We start from the raw sequence: 17,285 nt of genomic DNA, 5'->3' as shown, positions 1-17,285 counted from the left end.
TTAAGTTACAATCATTGAAGATACACATCTTTAATAGGTACATCAAAATAGAATCGCTTGGCAAATGATTATTAAACTATTATTCATCTATATTGATTTTTTCAACATTGTTACTTTTATATGCCCGAATCACAATCCAATTCTTCGCTTTCACAATTTTCGAATTGGTTGGAAATTTATTTTTTTTTTATCTTACAGATACTGTATCTATAACTTCTTCATTTGTACTTTCTAATTAATTCACATTTAAATTGGTTAATTTTTTCAATCACTCGTTTTCTCAATTTTGCTCATTAATTTTTTCATCTATAATGATAATAGAGATAGCAACATAATAAGAAAGACATATATATTGGGTTAGTTATGAAACGAACTATGATTTAACAAAATATATATGCAGTGATAGGCAATCACTTAAAAAAAATTAAATAGTAAAAAAAAACACTTTAGCTTCGTTACACCAAAGCTAATGTAAAATAAATATTAGAATAGAGTTTCTATCCATCACTTAATACATGCTATAGTTTTGGTTACATATTTTCTAATAAGAACTTCATCTTTAAATAGAATGAAATATTAAGAGGGTAGCTTATTTTAGCTGGATTTTTATCTAAAAATCTTCACAATTTGTCTGGAGTGATTTTAACTTAATAACAATTACTTGTTACTTCATGTTTTTACAATTCATGATTACTTTTTTGTATTATTATGTCGTTCAAACATAGAATAGAAGAATCCCCGGCTTGATTAAAGAAAATATTGCAAGACATCTTTGTATTTTCTTACAAAAAAAAAAAATGAAAAAAAAATATAGAAGAATGTGAATCGTACCCCTAAAAACTATTCAGAAGATCAATATAATCTACGCGAAGTACATAACTTTCTTGACGTCGTTATGCACAGTGATGGCCCTGGCCATAGCCCCGGGTGTCCAGTCCTCGCTGGCCCCGGACAGATGAGATCCTTCGCCGCTGTCGTGCTCCTTCTCGACCAGGTGGTAGCGCGCGCGGAACGCCACCAGGTGCGCGTAGTAGGCGGGCGCCGGGATGCTGACGGAGCGCGTGCACCTGGCGTACGTGTGACACAGCTGATAGGTGAGGCACTGCAGCTCGTCGCTCTCGAACTTGTTGTCGTCCCAGAGCACGTGATAGTGCGACGGCCTCGAGGTGCCCTGGATGCCCTGGTGACTGCATAGATAGAAGTCGAACTCGGTCGGGTGGGTGATGCAGACGTCGACGGTCGTGCCGGCGGGTATGTTGCCGCTCTTGCCGCTCTGCTCCTTGGCGTCGGCGCAGAACAGCCGGGTGTGGTGGCGCTTCTGCACGACGACGAACGTGATGCCCGGACGATAGTCGGACTCGAGCTTGATGCAGGCCTCGCGGATCGCCGTGAGCTCGTGCTGGAGCACGTGCAGGAACTGTCCCTCGGACACGCTGTCCCTGTAAAGAATGATTCTGTGCGGCTTGTAGCCACCCGTGTTCTTGTAGAACATTATCAGCAGCTCTCTGATCATCGAGCTGAGCTCCTGAATGATTTCCTGGCGATGCTGCTGCACTCGAACGGTAGCGGCGTACAGGGATGGATGGGCGTCCATGCTGCCCACGACGGCTGCTATGCTGGGCTTCTTGCTGTCACCGGCTGGTGGGTGCGTGGTGATGGCGCCGAAGAAGATGACGGGCTCGTTGAATACCTTTGGTCTTATGTTTGGAACCAAAATACTGTTGATGCCTCCAAGTTTAACGTTGATCTTCAAGCACAGATTAGACAGGGTTTGTGGAGATGTCTTATTTACATTCTTGACTTGAACGCATTGTGTGGCCATTCCTAATAGAGTATCACCCACTCGCTTTACTTCGGCGTAAACTGGAGTTTTACCTGGCAGAACTACTACAACAAGTTGTAGAGCTGGAAATTGTGATTTCAAGTATCTGAACATGGGCTCGACTTGGTCGGCACCCTGGGCGTATTTGCAGAAGCATGGCAAACCAATGATGGGCATGCCTGCATCTTTGCTGATTTTTTGTAAATTTGATATAAATGTCCTAATTGCATCTTCACGGCAGGTACGTTCAGGAGCAAAACAGGCAATAGCCCAAACTCTAATTTCAACACCGGTGAAAAATTGCTTGCCTCTCATATCCCAGACTCCGTGGTTTGGTAAGGCTTGTTGTTTGGTTTGGCCACTCATTGAACTGACTTTGCCACCGTATTGAAGCTTGGGTGGAGGTAAAATTCTACCTCTAACCTCTGCCATACAATTGGAGATAGTTAAACCGAATTCTTGAACGTAAGAATCTTTGTTAAAATCAGCTCTTCGAACCAAATTGTTGATTTCTCTTTCACGATCTGGTGCAGAACGGGCTGTAGCTTTGATCATTGTCGATGTCTGCATATCTGTTAATTTTTTAATACACCTCTGTCCAGCCACAATGTTACATACTTCAAGAGGCAAGTATGTATGTTTGTGCTCTTGACCAACTTGTAAACAAGGTAAATGAGGATACCTTAATTTCATATTGTACTTATCATTGAAATATTTTGCAACAGTACACTCAACTGTTTGGCCATTTTCTAACTGAAGTGGGAATGATTGCATTTGAGCTGCTTTGCGAGTGACATTACATACTCTGTATTTTCTTCTCATATTACCACAATGTGTAATTTCAATTTTCAGTCCTTTGATTTCTTTTGTAAATTTAACCCTTTGCGAATCTGTAAGTGGTTTCTTTTGTTCCCTTATATCACGAATGTCAAAAACTTCACACAGAAATTCAATGACAGGCTGAGCCTTGTAGAAAGCTGTGGCTGAAACATCTATGTTCAGCATCATTTTCCACAATGATGGGCGCACAGACTGATGAAAGCCAAACCAAACCTCTCTGCCGCCACCCAGGGGATGGTAATAGCCATCGGGGCTGCTGAAGAACGACCGACCAACAGGTGTGTAGGTCATGGAAGGCAAGTGTCTCATGACGACATCCAAGGCCAAAATAGCATCGTAGGGTACTTGAGTGGAACGACCCTCCAGAGCCTCGGCGAGCACGAACAACGACACCTGGGCGACCCACTTGATGGTTACACGGAAAACTCTGTCCTTGCCCTCGCCCGGGAGGATGACCTCGAGCTCGAGCTTGTCCGTGCCGATCGGCAGCGGGTCCCTGGTGTAGAGATTGCTCCTGCCGTCGAAGACGGGCTTGAGATTGCCGAAGATCTTGTCGTAGGCGTGCACCATGGTGTCGATGATCTCGCGATTCACCTTGCGCGGGCATTTGTCCGGGATGATGTTGATGTCGTAGTGGTGCACGTAGCCGCGCGGCATCGTGATCTGAAAGTGATTGGCGCGCAGTCCGATGACACGGCCCTCGCGGCCGATGTTGGGCCTGCGCGGACACGTAAATATGGGCAGATCCGGCGGCTGCGGCGGCGTATGGTCGTCATCGCCGCGGGCTACCTGGCGACTCTGGGGATTCGACAGTACCAGGGCCGAGCTCTGCTGGCTCTGGCTCTGCTGGCTGCTGTTGCTGTTGTTGCTGCTGCTGCCGTTGTTCGGCGTCGTTTGTTGTTGCTGCTGCTGCTGCGTGGGACTGCTGCTCTCGCCGTCGACCACGTTGGCCGCCGTCACACCGGACACGGAGGTGCTCGACGGGCTCGTGGGCGATGGACACCTACCCGTCGTGGCCCCAGGCGAGCCGAGCACCGAGTTCAACGACGGAAACATCTTGAGCCTCGTTGATGCTCACTCTCTCTCTCTCTCTCTCACTTGCGATGCGCTGCTGCTGCTGCTGATCTCACCCGCGAGCGCCTGCACACCACACAGAGTGCACACACTTGCGTGCACACGAGATTACACGATCAGCTCTCTCTGCTACTGCTGGTCCTCGAATAAACCACGACGAACAACACAACCAACAAAAAAAAAAAAATAGAAATCAGCTCGTTCTTGAGCCGAGATGTACGTTAAATCGCGAGAGACGATTGCTCATGCATCTTCGGCCGTGCGCAAGTATACCTGTACTGACTCCATTTTACTTTGGCCTGCCTTGTGTGCGTGTACGTGTGCCTCTGTGTGCGTGTAAATGTAGTGGACTACGGAGTCGCGCTGGCTGCGCACTTCGAGAGACAGAAGAAGACGGGAGAGACACACACACATACGTATACGCGCGAGCTAGAACTCCGTACGCTACACCACCACGTCCCCGCTCTCGTTGACGTATACCCACACACACACAAATATAGCCAGTTGAAGGCACGTAAAACGCGGACAAAGCAACTACGCAGCTGAGGCAACTGCTGTATATATGTATATAATGTGTGCTGTTGAAGTCAAAGATGCTATATAGCGTATTACGGTACAGACATACGCTTGGGCAATGCTGTGTGAGTGTGTATTTTACACGAGGGAATCGTCGGTATTCCGTCGATAGGTAGCGCTTTCGGCACGAGGTCCTATTTGTCTGGGCTATTTGAAAGTTTATCGAATTTTTATCAATGGTTAATGCATTTCGGGTTTACCGCCAAAAAGAAAATTCAAACATAAATATATACAACAAATGGCGTTTTTGCTCCGACTTGGATTTTCAACATAGCGTTTACATGTTATTTCGTTTGTAGAGAACTTGCTGTCGTAAAACAAATGCAGGTAACAATTCGGAGGTACGACAATGGCAAACAAAAGAAAACGAGAGGAAAAAATTATCGTTTATGCATATTAACCTTTTCGCACTTACCACCGATGTTCATTTTGGTCTTTTCGCAGTACGCTACGCTGCTTTCTTGCGAGAGATGATAGAGAAACATATCTGAAAATAACTCGAATCTGAAACCTTAACTAGATAACACGCACACAAAACTTTTCACCTTCACAATGACCTCCTTGTAGAGGACTTAACTAGATATAACACTCACAAAACTCTTCACCCTCACAACGATCGCCCCTGTAGAGAACTAAACACTGACCGTTAACTTTTTGGAGCTAATCGATCGACTGAAACAAAAGGAAACGATTCGAAGAAAGATTTAAATTTTATTTCAGAACTCAACTAATCACAAAATTTATTCAACATTGACAAAACTCGAGTCCCATCACATTCACAACCATACACCGACTGTTAACTTTTTGGGGAGAATCGGTCGACTGAAACAAAAAGGAAAAGAATCGCAAAGGGGGGTGTCGAACGCCCGTTATAATCTGACGAAAAATTTAAATTTTTCCAGAACTTAAAGAAATTCGTTCTTCGCGAAATTTATCACTTAACTTGCAACAGAACTTGAAGTGCAGCACGATCTTGCAAAAAAAAGTTTCTCACAAGCGAAGGGTAAGACAATAATCATTTAGAAAATGGAACGTAACCATTTGAATGTCCCTCTCGCGCTCGTTAACTTTTAACTGCGCCCAAAGAGATTTCGAGAGCTTATATAAGCCTTTCTTTTTTATCACTCAACCTTTTTCCTTCGCTCCTAATGCAATATCCTCTCCGCTTTATTGAGGGGGTACTTTGTCGAGAATTGAAACAGCCCTAAACTAGGAACTACTGCTACCTACTCGCTAAGGCGTAACGACTCGCGTTTCGTATATTACCGAGTTTGAAATTTTCGTATGTGCGCGTTCGAAGGATTTAAAGAAGAGCAACGTCTAAAAATGAGGCAAGATTTTCGAGTTTAATGAGCTTGTTTGGATGAGGATTCGTAGGTTTATTGAGTAATTTGGACTGCGGGAAAATATGTGAAAACGATTGTCTTGATGCGCGCGATTTGAGCCGAGAGATTTTCAATTACATCGTAAGATGAACTTTTTACAGATTCTTTTAATAAAACTGTTCTGTCTTTCGTTACAATTGAAAAAGAATGAATTTGTGAGAGTAAAGTCTTGATTCCAACAAGATTTAATGAATGAAATTATAAATTACTTTCTGTTTATCAATTAACAGAATTCTATCCTGTAAACTATTCTAGACATTAACATATTCTGGACATATAAAGTCAAATTATTCGTTAATTTTATAAATAATAAATAATTTAAGTCTCTTCAGATTATCCGAATACAAAAGTTAAGAGGCATGACTGATGGGTGATATTATATACTAATAATAAATCTTGTAAAAATAAAAAATATTTATTCAATAATTTATTTTTATTGATAATTTACTTAAGCGTATGATTCTGGGAACTCAAAGGTTACATTGCGGCCAGTGAGTTTCTTATACACAGCTGCAAATGTGTCAACCTGTAAGAGAAATAAATTTTTATTGTAATAATTTGTCAAGATAAAATTTGAGCTATCTTTCAGTATGAAACTGATTGATTTACCTTATGGTCAATGTTGGTTTGTTCATTTTTGTCCAAATGAACTTTGATGAGTTGTGAGCCATCAAGCTTAACACGGGTCCTTTTGCCGACAATCTCTACTGGGTAGACTAAGTCTTCCAACAGAGCATCATAGACAGCTGTGAGGGTACGACTGTAAAAAATAAAAATAGTTAGTAAGCTGTAGAGTTAATTACCAGCAATTGAAAAACAATTTAATGCATGTCTTTAGATTTTAATATACAACTTGAAGTTTAAAACATATCTTGCACTAATAAATGTTTTAATGATATATTTACCTTCTTGGGCGCTTCTGCTTGTTTTGGCTCCTTGTTTTCCTGGTCTGTTTAGGGAGGATTCTACGCTCACCAACAAACATTACATGTCTGTTGCTGAATTTCTTTTCCAATTCACGCACGAGGCGAGTTTGGATCTTCTGGAACTGTTTCAGTTTGGGAACTGGCACATAGATAATGATGCTCTGGAAAACAGTAAAATCATTTTCATAACTATGTTGTATTGAATAATATTACTTTGAGTAAAAGCTATAAATTACTAATAGTTACCTTCTTGGTGCCAAGATCGAGCTCACGAGCTTTGGTAATGTAAAGCTCTCTCAATTGAGTTTTTAAATCAGAGTTGGCTTCCAACTCCATAAGAGCTTGAGCGATACTCTTTTCAAACTCATCAGGCTCTGCGCCTCCGGCCTTGAGGATTTTTCCACCATTTGCCAGCATCTAGAAAAGATTGAAGTGGTTAAGTAAATTTATCAAACAAGAATAAGTTATATGTAGTGAAACAGGTAATTTTAGCACTCATTACTTCAGTAAATGCTTACTGACTAGTACTCTGATTAAAAGATCATGGTAGTCAGAAATTGCAATATAGGTTAGACTATGTTAAAGTTTGGATGTTAAAGTTAAGTAACCCATAACTAACATTTCAATGGTAAGTTACACCTTTGAAGTAAACACTGAAAACGACTAACTGTGTCAACACCGTAAATTTAAACAATCGATTATAAACAATTATAGCACATGTGGTTAGTATGGAGAACTGAACACGCGGCAACGTCGGCAGTATCCACTAAAATTTTTGATTTTCATAAATAATCGAACAGAAAAGTAGTCTTCGGCACAATTAGCAAGTTTTCGGCGTAATGAAGTAACGAGGCGTTACGCAATTTTTCATAATAATTCACTGTTAAATTAATTAAATTAACATTGGTTTACATACCTTGGACCCGTTATGTTTCCAGGCTAGTAAAAAGAGTGTAACGCCGATAGAACCGAAGAATACCTAACCTACGCCCCCTGCGCGAGGTAAATGAAAACGACGAAGAGAGCGCCGGTGATTGCGCGCCGAACATTTTTGAATTTCAATTAATTCGGTATATTCAGTAAAATTTGGGACTTTATTTGTAAATTTATGTTTTGCACTTTGATAAAAGCGTAAGCATGGACTTGGATTTTGGAAATTTTTGTTTTTTCGTTCGAATAAAGTACTGCAGAGATTTGTGAGATTGTACGAACTGAAAAAATACTTTATTCAATTTTTTTTTTCATTCTCTCAAATGTACAAGTGCCTAAGTTAGTAATTTGAACTGTTAAAAATATTATAATGATAAAATCATTTAAAAAATCGAGGCATAAGCAGAGCTGCTCGAAGAAAAATACACTTTACATTGTACAGATTTAAAGAAATTACGAATAATATAGATTTATATTGATGTGGTTAACATTAATTTCAACTTTTTCAACATCGTAAATGTGATTCATGGCGAAAACTGAGTTCTTTGATTTTGAAATCCGACAGCACGTCGGTGTCATGTTCCGTAATAACTCTTAACCATCATTATTTCAAGATCAAAAAGAGAAGTAACACAAGTAACAACAATTATACTTTTTTTCACATTACACATGCAAAAAAATTTGTTATTCACATAATAAAAATTTGAATTTTTCAACAAACGATCAATTGGGACAGCGTTATAAATTAGACAGCTTAGCCGAGCTGTCGCTCGAGGAGTTCCTCGTGAGATGATTAAGCCTTTTCCAACGAACGTGTTCCTGATCCGGCGTTGGTGGGGCTGTCACGCATTCGAGACTCAACTGCAGCGCACGTCTCAAGTCATCGTCTTCCTCGGCGTCGTCCATACCCGAGCACTGTGGTGCCGTTGAACTTTGGGCAGGATTGCTTCTTTCTTCCTGTTCGAAATTTTGTAAACTTAATTGTAAAGCTCTCTGCAGTTCATCGTCGTCGTCATCCTCGTTAATTTCTATTTCTTCGCGGCCCTCTATTTTGATGGGTATTATTCTTTCGCGTGGTCGTTTAATGTTTTCTGAAATTATTTCAATATCTGGCCTACTGCGAGTTCTGGAATTGGATGTGGAGGGTACAACAACAGAAGTCAATGCTGCAGCCGCCTCCATTATTTTTGCGTCATCTTCAGCTCGAGTACCCAATCTGTAGCCTGTGGATGAGAAACTAGTTGGTTTTGAAGGTGCTGCTGAGGTGGTTGAGGTAGCCTTGGACCTTGACACCGTTACTGGGTTTTTTCTGAGGACTTCATCAGCTTCACAAGCTGGTAAGTTTCCATTAACAATAAATATAGAATAACCTAATGAACAAAATGCATTAGTAATAGTTTTTGATTTGTACAGATTTTGAAAATGATATTCAATATTATAATTATTACCATCATTTATCAATTGTGATAAATACAATGTAAGATATGTATCAGAAATAAGCTGTGGTCCAGACTGCATAGAATTGAGATTAAACCATTGCTTTCCAAGCTTTCTGATGGTAAACCAATGACCTTTGTAGTTGCAAATGTATGCTTTCATTTGCCTAAATAAAAAATATTAAAACTTTAGGACAAAAAAGATACATAGAAGGTAAAAAACATATGACACTTTGGAAAAATAGCAAACTTTTTTTGCCAACAAGGACAGAGTACTAAATTTTCCGAAGCACCAATAACGAGTAACCTACGATGGATCATCCCTTGCTCTCTCAGCTTGTTCTTCTGAGTGACTAGTGTAAGGAATCAGTTCAAGATTATATATTTCCAGTGCCTTGCTTATAACTTGAACTGAGAAGTATCCACTGTCGTCCATGTTACCAGAAGGTTGCTACAACACAAATACAAATCTTTTTGTAGCAATATTCAATGACATCGACACTGCTATTTACAATCAGAGCCAAACATACCTCAATGAACCTTCTGTAATCATCTGTATCTTCTCCACTCTCAGCCATGGCTCGTCTTTCTTCGGCGTCCAGCTGGCTGGCAATCTCAGACAGGTGGACGGCATCGAAGTACTGTCCTTGGAGCAGGGCATTCAGACAGTGCTGGGCACACAGGTAGCCCTCTTGCTGCAAAAATCATGCATCGTTAATCACCAAGTGGACTCAAATAAACACTTGAGTCAGTGTCTCATCTCATCAGCTAATGAATGAGCTTGCATTCCAATTGCATCAAAGCCAAAATAAGCTCTCTCTCTCTCTCTCGGCTTCGACGACGGAAATCTCGCGAGCTCACTCACGTTCATTGAGTATAAAAATCTATAAATAAAAGTGCGAAAATGCAAAAAAGAGAATTTCCCCTACCTTTTCGTGAAAGATGCTCTCCATTTTTATTCTATGGGCTGTATCTGTTTGTTGTAAACAGCAACGATCGCACGTTGACTCTCTCGATTCCCGCGTGACAGGACGGCCTCGTTGGCAACGACGACGAAGACGATGACGCGGGGGTGCTGCAGGCAGGAAACACTAAAAACAGAGGATGTTCTGTCTCTCTGCTCCGACGACGACGATGCCCAAATAAACAATGAGTTTTACTACGCTGTGCTGACTCGTGCGCGTGTAACACGATTTATATAGATACAGATATATAATTTATATATATATATATATTTACAGAAGACACTCGTTTTGGCGCTTATATAGGCACGAACACAGACACACGGTATCACACACGCATGCAGACACGCAGCAGCACGCGAGGCGTCAACTTGGCAACTGGATAATTTCGCGATGCCTCTGCGCGATTCGGAAGAAGAGAGAGAGCAGCAGATGCGTGTACGCGTGTTTGTTTGTATGCGTGCGTCAGTGTGTGCATTGGTAAACAGGCGCAATTATATGCATCATCAACACATACACATTCGCAGTCGCGAAATTCTACAGAGAAGGGGGGGGAAAGGTTCGTTGCTCGTGTGCGAATTCGTGCTGACTGTCGCGAAACGCGGCGCTTCGGATTTTCGCACGCGCTGAACGTACTCGAAATTATACGAATGATGGATTGAGCGCAAATTTCGTTGTTGAAATCAAAGTTAGTCAAAATTACTGAAACGCTGATTCTTTACGATAACGATTATGATACCAAGTTTTAACGGAAAGAACGCGAGAGTTAGATCTCAACGCTCTAGTAATTCGGTTGAATTTCTGGTTTGAGCCTGTGTAAACGGCCCGACGTTCAATTGTTTGGCCATCGAGTGCACTTCCGGCCGGAGTTAGTGCTGTTGTTCGAAGCGATCGCATTACTCGTGATATCGGCTCTAATAACTATTGAAATTCAAGCTGAGAAAAGAAAAACAAGCGACGATCAGGGATCATCAACCGAACCCTTTGTTGGCGTTGTGCACGACGACTTCAAAGTCAGAATTTATTTCAAGAATCGAAACCAATAAATTTTAACCTAATTATTCTAAATTTTTTTCTAACTAATCGTAATTATCATTTCCAGAAATCGCAGCATCGCAAACATCGTTTGATAATTATAATTCGCACGCATCGCTGTTTGGGTCTCTCTGCGCAGCAGCAGCAGCAGCAGCAGCAGCAGCAGTACAACCACACACACACGTACGACGCACACTATCTTTGTGTGTGCCTGTCATAATATAAAGGCGTACTACACACACCTCGCTATTATGTTCGAGAGAGAGAGCAACGCGCATAAAACTGCAGTCTAGTTCCTTCAACGTTTGGGTAAAGCAGCAGCGAACGTCGGATCGTCGTATATATACATAACGCCAGTTACAAATCGTGTGTTGTCGTCGTCGCGACAGCTGCGGTGGTGGCACTTTAATCTACCTGGAGACTCCGGGCATCGGATATCAAGGGCAGTCCACTGCAGTGAGTCACCCATTTAAACTCTACCTCTTGTTTGTGTGTCTCGCGATCGCCATGTGCAGTTATTCTACTTCATAGACTCGTCCGTGTTCGCATTATATACAAGTATATGTACGTATATATGTGTAGTTATATATACAATCAACGTGTCACGTACACTTTTTCTCTCGCATCGTATGCATGACGTATATACCCAAATACATGTGTGCGTATGACGTGCATTCGAGCTTTCATTGAGAAATCGAGAGAATCGCGGATCGTGTGTTTCGGCATTATATTTTCATCGTATGTATCTATACTGGCCGCGATGCAACGAAGACGGGCTTACATCGATTGATCTACATTACCGCGCCCAACTTCGTACACGCAAAAGCAAACAAAAAACAACAACAATAAAACGCATCCTGCGACTCGAGCTGTGTGACAGTTATCGTGCTGGCCGTGTCTGCGGGTAATTTTTTTGTAAATATCAAGCTGGGCGACGATTGTGTATAGAGCCCCCCCGAGCTCGGTGTCTCATGATTTTTATTATTCATCTGTGACTAAAAATAGATTGATAGACACGACGCTCGAAGGTTTGACGCGCGCGATAGCAAAGATTGCATATTCAATTGGTAATAGCTATGATGATTGTTGTGTGTGAGTTGTCTCGCGTGTAATATAAGCTTTTAACAAGATGAAACAATGAGCAAAGGTCAAATAAATTAATCTATATATCTATTTCCATCAAGTTCACATGGAATATTATCGCTTGAACTTGGTGTCTAGCTTTGCTTTTTGCTCATAGCGCGCTGCAGTAAGAGAGAGGTGCTCGAGTCTCAATGAGTGCACGGTGCAGAAGTGTTCATGTTTCAGTAGCAAATACGTCAACTTTTTTTGACACCATCGTCTGATTTCTATTTTATCTCTTTTTTTTTTCATCATCTCCAAACTTTGTATACTTGCCATCTAGCCATCCATCATACATTCCTCTTGATGAGAACTCTGTCAAACTGCGTCAACGTTGTGAGACATGTAGGACATCCATGGAGTGCATGGGGATAAGAAACTGCGTCTGTAAGAGATTCGCAGACTTACTTAACATTTTTTTTTTAATATTTAATTCTGTACTTTATGGGAAGACCCAAATGTGTTTAACAATTTCATTCATTGATCATTGTGACTTAAATACATGAATATTGAAGTAAATATGATATCTCATTTATCAATCTATTTCTCATGAAGTATACAATTTAATGAATAGTTTTAATAGACTCAGTAGAATTGAAAAAATAATATTGATCAAAAGTTTTCTTGTACAGGAGACACGAGATGTCAAATCCTGCAGATCGTCTGAATTACCTGCAAGACAGTAGTAGTGATACAGAGACTGATTGTAAAGAATCGGATGAGCGTGAAAGAAGACGATCTTACAAGAATCGTTCAAGGTAGGATAAATACTAATTACACAATAACTCTTAGATTTAAACATAAATGCAAGATGGGTAAGTAGTGAATAAGACTTATTAACTCTACAATTTCATCATCCTGAGACAACTGACTGCAGAAAAATGGTAACAAAAAATGATTTTTGCTCAAGGCAACAGTTAATCTCTCAATGATTTGCTTATTTTGAGCAAAAATCAAACAACTAAATAAATTTTTTATACATAGTTATCATCCATCATTTGCGATGCCATTATCATTTTTTCTATTATAATTTTCGTTTTTTGCAAAAGTTATTAGAACGATACTTGAAAAAAAAGCTCCCCCCCTTTATAAAATGTACAAGACAAAATGTGCTCTTCCGAAGGTTAATCAATAGGAATTTTGTAAGAGAGAGAAAGAGAAAAAAAAAGAAAAAAAATATGTGATTGTTTTGCATGTAGTTGTGGTGGCTCGACCAAACCGAAATCTTGTTTGGCACATCGGGATGGGAACAGCAAACATCATAGTCGTTCGTACGATACAAGCAGACAAAGCACAAATTTAGCACAACACGGAAGGTAATTTTGTTCACTTGGAAAACTTTTTTATTTTGTTTAGTTTTGTTTTTTCATGTTTTTTTTTTATGTATATTTTGCATTTTATATCTCTTCGATTTTTTTACTTTACGTTCCGTTCGATTGGTCTTTTTTATTTTTTGTATTTATTATTACATGTGATTTATATTCAGTTTTTAACTCATCGTCATTCATTAACAAACATCGATCGAACTTGTGTAAATAAAAAGCTCTTTATTATACTGTATGTGTGCAATTTATTATTATATGTGTATCTTTTAGCTTGAGGTGGATAAAAAAAAAAGTAAAAAAATAAAATTGTCGTGAGATAAAAAAAAAAAACAGAAAAAAAATTGTGAATCGTCGTAATCGAGAGATTCGGGAGATCGCACACGTGCGTAAGACTCATCCCCCCTTTGTTGCGTGACTTTTCAGACTCAGACCAGGCATGGGTATCGCCAAGAATCAACCGAACCAGAATCGCGAGGTCGTGATGAACACGTCGGCGGTGACGCTGCATCCTCCGACCACCGAAATACTGATCGTCGACAATACCAGGTAATAAAGCTCCCAGTTCTCCACATACGAGCGTAAAACATTCGATGTAACGCGGCTTTTTTTTTGTTTTATCAAAAGATTCGTCGTGGACCCGTCGCTGTTCACGGCCCACCCGAACACCATGCTCGGGCGCATGTTCAGCTCGGGCATGGAGTTCGCCCAGAAGAACGAGCGCGGCGAGTACGAGGTCGCCGACGGCATGTCCGCGATGGTGTTCCGGGCCGTGCTCGAGTACTACAAGGAGGGCGTCATACACTGCCCGCCCACGGTCACGGTGCAGGAGCTGCGCGAGGCCTGCGACTATCTGCTCGTGCCTTTCGATGCCGGTACCGTGAAGTGTCAGAATCTCAGTAAGTCCGGGCGAGGTCTGCGATTATTTCGATAACGATCGTTCAACCGGGTTCGGCGCGGACTAATTTTTTTTCTTTCTTCTTTCTCCCCCACCCCTCCTCCCCTATTTTGCAGGGGGTTTGCTGCACGAGCTGTCGAACGAGGGCGCCCGATCCCAGTTCGAGGTTTTCCTCGAGGATCTCATACTGCCGTTGATGGTCAACAGTGCTCGCCGAGGCGATCGCGAGTGTCACGTCGTCGTTCTGCTCGAGGAGGACGTCGTCGACTGGGACGAGGAGTATCCGCCGCAAATGGGCGAGGAGTATTCCCAAAGTGAGTTCATTCGATTAGTTGACTCAATGCCTTTACTAATTTTTTTCTCGTCATTATCCACAGCCGTCAATAGCACAGCCATGTATCGATTTTTCAAATACATCGAGAATCGCGACGTAGCCAAGCAGGTGATGAAGGAGCGCGGCCTGAAAAAGATACGCCTTGGCATCGAGGGTTACCCCACCTACAAGGAGAAGGTGAAGAAGCGCGCCGGGGGCAGGGCCGAGGTTATCTACAACTACGTGCAGCGGCCCTTCATACACATGTCCTGGGAGAAGGAGGAAGCCAAGAGCCGCCACGTGGACTTTCAGTGCGTCAAGTCCAAGTCGGTGACGAATCTCGCCGAGGCCACGGCCGATCCGGTTCTCGACTCCTCGACGGTCGACCCCATGATCGCTGCGAACATCGCCCGGCTCGAGATCAGGGCCGCGCCGGAGGACGCCGGGCCGCGCTTCGACCCTGGTAAGGATGATCATCCTCGTAGGCCACATTGTAGGCGGAGAGAATTCTCCGGCCGATGGCTTCTCGATCGAAACTTAATGATTGTGAGTACGTCGATGTCATCACACAGAGGCGCCGATGGTGGATGGTGCCGCTGCGTTGGCCCTCATGAATGCGGCGGCCGAGCCTGAGCCCGCCAACTCGGCGGACGAGCCGCAGCAGCAGCTGCAGCCCTGAGTAATGGAGAAAGGGCTGCAACTACTCGAGCCGTTGCCTCCTCTGGAACGGCTGCAGCAGCCCCGACAGCTACAACAGCCACAACAGCAGGAGCATCAGCCCCAGCGGCAGCAGCAGCAACAGCAGCAGCCACAAGCGGAGCTACTGACAGCTTCTGCAGCTCAGCAGCAAGAACCACCAGCGAGCGGCGGCGACAATTATTGGAGCGGCGCGGCGGCGTCGGCCCTCGCGAAAAAGCGAGTCTCCTGGAAAACCAAGAAGAGCAACAGCCATCCGCTGATGCGTACAGCCAGCAGCCACGACTGACGAGATACTACTCCCTATCACGACTGAAGCCCAAACTGTCTTCTTCCTTTTCGCACGCCGCCTCGCTCCTACCCTTTATCGTCCGTCTGTTTCGCAGGGCGATGCGATAGTACTGTATTTCCCAATTGACTGATTTCAACCTTTTACAATGTAAACCTCTCCTCCCCCTACTATATCGTTAATTTAGCAAATATGTAAAAGAAACATTCAGATGTATATTTTATAAGCTTATATCATAAAAAAATCATATGAGACTATTATGCAGAAAGTAAAGCGCCGGATGAAAAGCCTACACGTCACTACGTAGATGCTTTAATAATAACTTTAGTACATTGCGCGTGGGAGAAATGCTGATAAACCAAAAAAAAAAGATATAAAAAAACTATAGTATTCGCCGTACGTGTTAACTAATGTTTCACTGCCAGTTATAATGAAAAATTGTAAGATACGTAACTTGTCTTGAATTTTTTTTTTCGTTGGTATTGTTGCAGTGTTAAAGTGTCGTTCTGTAATTTTTGTTCCGCGCAAATACGAAGGGTTTTACAAATTCTGTAACTCGTTATTTTTCTACGATGTCGTTGTATAGTATTCATACAGTTGATTAAAAAAGTCGAGATTTTATTCAAAAAAATTTCTCGCGAACCTTTGTGCATTTCTTAAATGTATTTACCCTTCAATAAGCTTCGTCGAATAAAATTAATTGAAAGTACAATGCGGCTTGTCATGTAATTGAGAAGACGTTTTTGGAATGAATCAATTGTAATTACTAATTTTCTTCAAGTTTCAGTATTTTTAATGTTATACTTGTAATCGATCGTTGACAAAAAAAATAATAATTGATGTGAATTTGCTTCCAAGAAGATTCATCAAATTTTTCGATACTTTACAGTGCTCTCTATATCAAATTAGATGAAAATTTATCGTTAAAAAACAAAAATAAAGTTCAATTTTTATATCAAAATATTAATAAGTCAGATTGGTTGATGAATTTTTACAATATAATCAGATCGATGCTTTGCATAAAAATAACACTGGAAAAAACCTGAATAGACGATGTAAATATGTAATAAATATTTATCTGAATTATGTAAATCAAAAAGTAGAAAAGAGATAATTTGGACGAGAAAAAATAAACAAAATAACGTACCGTGGAAATTATATTCTACTACCAGTTTTGTACCTTTGTAAATATGTATCGGTCGCTGGGGATCTTTTCGAACAAAAATTCGTTAAAACAGGGCAAAGAAAACTGAAAAAGAAAATCAAATCTTTCTATCGCCACGATAATTGTTCCAAAGTTTTTTCGTAAACTTCAAACATTGTGAAAAACCTTCGTCCACACGATTTTTGCTCGTCATTGTTGAGCTGTAATTTTTTCGAATAAGTAATACTATAAACTTTGTCAATTGTTCATCATCAAAAAAAAGGTGATTTTTCGGAGAGTTACTTTTGTCTATTCGTATTGTTGTAACGCGAAAAAAAAAGAGAAGACAGCCGAAAAAGATACCAATGACCTGTATACATTGAAGAAAACGAAAAGTTGAATAATAATAATGATTACAACAATAAAAAAAATGAGTCCACACAGAAATTCAACGTCGATGCGTTTGTTTGTTTTTTCGTACATTCTTATAAAAATAGTTCATACAATTCCACACC

The 17,285-nt window shown here is 41.3% G+C and overlaps 4 protein-coding genes across 12 annotated transcripts; 1 reads left to right on the top strand and 3 right to left on the bottom strand.

Moving 5' to 3' along the window:
* Positions 1-786: 786 nt before the first annotated feature.
* Positions 787-4,318, bottom strand: LOC106653405 (protein argonaute-2-like). Its single transcript, XM_014372818.2, has 2 exons — positions 4,010-4,318; positions 787-3,865 (listed from the first exon to the last, which is right to left on the bottom strand). The coding sequence occupies exon 2, from the start codon at positions 3,716-3,718 to the stop codon at positions 863-865; it is 2,856 nt and encodes a 951-aa protein (XP_014228304.1). The 5' UTR covers positions 3,719-3,865; positions 4,010-4,318; the 3' UTR covers positions 787-862.
* A 1,773-nt stretch (positions 4,319-6,091) lies between these two features.
* On the bottom strand, positions 6,092-7,643 carry LOC106653531 (40S ribosomal protein S7-like). Of its 2 annotated transcripts, none has more exons than XM_014373007.2 (5): positions 7,540-7,643; positions 6,870-7,040; positions 6,603-6,784; positions 6,307-6,457; positions 6,092-6,223 (listed from the first exon to the last, which is right to left on the bottom strand). In XM_014373007.2, exons 2-5 carry the CDS (start codon positions 7,038-7,040, stop codon positions 6,146-6,148), a joined length of 582 nt encoding a protein of 193 aa, XP_014228493.1. In that variant the 5' UTR covers positions 7,540-7,643; the 3' UTR covers positions 6,092-6,145. The 2 variants fall into 2 exon arrangements, with proteins under 2 accessions (XP_014228493.1, XP_014228494.1); XM_014373008.2 differs by lacking the exon at positions 7,540-7,643 and adding an exon at positions 7,126-7,150.
* Positions 7,644-7,816: 173 nt separating this feature from the next.
* LOC106653530 (ataxin-3-like) lies at positions 7,817-10,429 on the bottom strand. The gene is made up of 5 exons (XM_014373006.2): positions 9,919-10,429; positions 9,520-9,684; positions 9,301-9,440; positions 9,002-9,156; positions 7,817-8,923 (listed from the first exon to the last, which is right to left on the bottom strand). Exons 1-5 carry the CDS (start codon positions 9,940-9,942, stop codon positions 8,292-8,294), a joined length of 1,116 nt encoding a protein of 371 aa, XP_014228492.1. The 5' UTR covers positions 9,943-10,429; the 3' UTR covers positions 7,817-8,291.
* A 183-nt stretch (positions 10,430-10,612) lies between these two features.
* Positions 10,613-17,217, top strand: LOC106653509 (BTB/POZ domain-containing protein 10). 8 transcript variants are annotated; one of them, XM_023457921.1, is made up of 10 exons: positions 10,614-10,964; positions 11,054-11,442; positions 12,392-12,495; positions 12,741-12,866; positions 13,308-13,424; positions 13,857-13,979; positions 14,058-14,329; positions 14,445-14,642; positions 14,706-15,104; positions 15,214-17,217. In XM_023457921.1, the coding sequence occupies exons 4-10, from the start codon at positions 12,751-12,753 to the stop codon at positions 15,318-15,320; spliced, it is 1,332 nt and encodes a 443-aa protein (XP_023313689.1). In that variant the 5' UTR covers positions 10,614-10,964; positions 11,054-11,442; positions 12,392-12,495; positions 12,741-12,750; the 3' UTR covers positions 15,321-17,217. The 8 variants fall into 8 exon arrangements, with proteins under 8 accessions (XP_023313690.1, XP_023313689.1, XP_023313688.1 ...); XM_023457922.1 differs by lacking the exon at positions 12,392-12,495 and having other exon boundaries at positions 10,613-10,964; positions 12,728-12,866; XM_023457920.1 differs by lacking the exon at positions 12,392-12,495 and having other exon boundaries at positions 10,615-10,964.
* Positions 17,218-17,285: the final 68 nt, after the last annotated feature.

Source organism: Trichogramma pretiosum, unplaced genomic scaffold (assembly GCF_000599845.2).
Source record: "Trichogramma pretiosum strain Unisexual culture from Peru unplaced genomic scaffold, Tpre_2.0 scaffold35, whole genome shotgun sequence".
NCBI classification, from domain to species: domain Eukaryota; kingdom Metazoa; phylum Arthropoda; class Insecta; order Hymenoptera; family Trichogrammatidae; genus Trichogramma; species Trichogramma pretiosum.
Note: the sequence above shows the minus strand (reverse complement) of the source record. Positions and strands in the feature narration are given on the sequence as shown.

Bases quoted from the DNA above. Each gene is read 5' to 3' on its own strand.
- LOC106653405 (XM_014372818.2), bottom strand. From the start codon at position 3,718: ATGTTTCCGTCGTTGAACTCGGTGCTCGGCTCGCCTGGGGCCACGACG.
- LOC106653531 (XM_014373007.2), bottom strand. From the start codon at position 7,040: ATGCTGGCAAATGGTGGAAAAATCCTCAAGGCCGGAGGCGCAGAGCCT. The intron at 6,458-6,602 runs GTAAATATATCA...TATTTTTTACAG, and splicing joins AAGCAGAAGCGCCCAAGAAG to TCGTACCCTCACAGCTGTCT. The intron at 6,224-6,306 runs GTAAATCAATCA...TTTCTCTTACAG, and splicing joins AAACCAACATTGACCATAAG to GTTGACACATTTGCAGCTGT.
- LOC106653530 (XM_014373006.2), bottom strand. From the start codon at position 9,942: ATGGAGAGCATCTTTCACGAAAAG. The intron at 9,685-9,918 runs GTAGGGGAAATT...TGATTTTTGCAG, and splicing joins AGAGCATCTTTCACGAAAAG to CAAGAGGGCTACCTGTGTGC. The intron at 9,441-9,519 runs GTATGTTTGGCT...TTTGTGTTGTAG, and splicing joins ATTACAGAAGGTTCATTGAG to CAACCTTCTGGTAACATGGA.
- LOC106653509 (XM_023457917.1), top strand. From the start codon at position 11,727: ATGTATCTATACTGGCCGCGATGCAACGAAGACGGGCTTACATCGATT. The intron at 11,891-12,740 runs GTAATTTTTTTG...TTTCTTGTACAG, and splicing joins CGTGCTGGCCGTGTCTGCGG to GAGACACGAGATGTCAAATC. The intron at 15,105-15,213 runs GTAAGGATGATC...GTCATCACACAG, and splicing joins CGGGCCGCGCTTCGACCCTG to AGGCGCCGATGGTGGATGGT.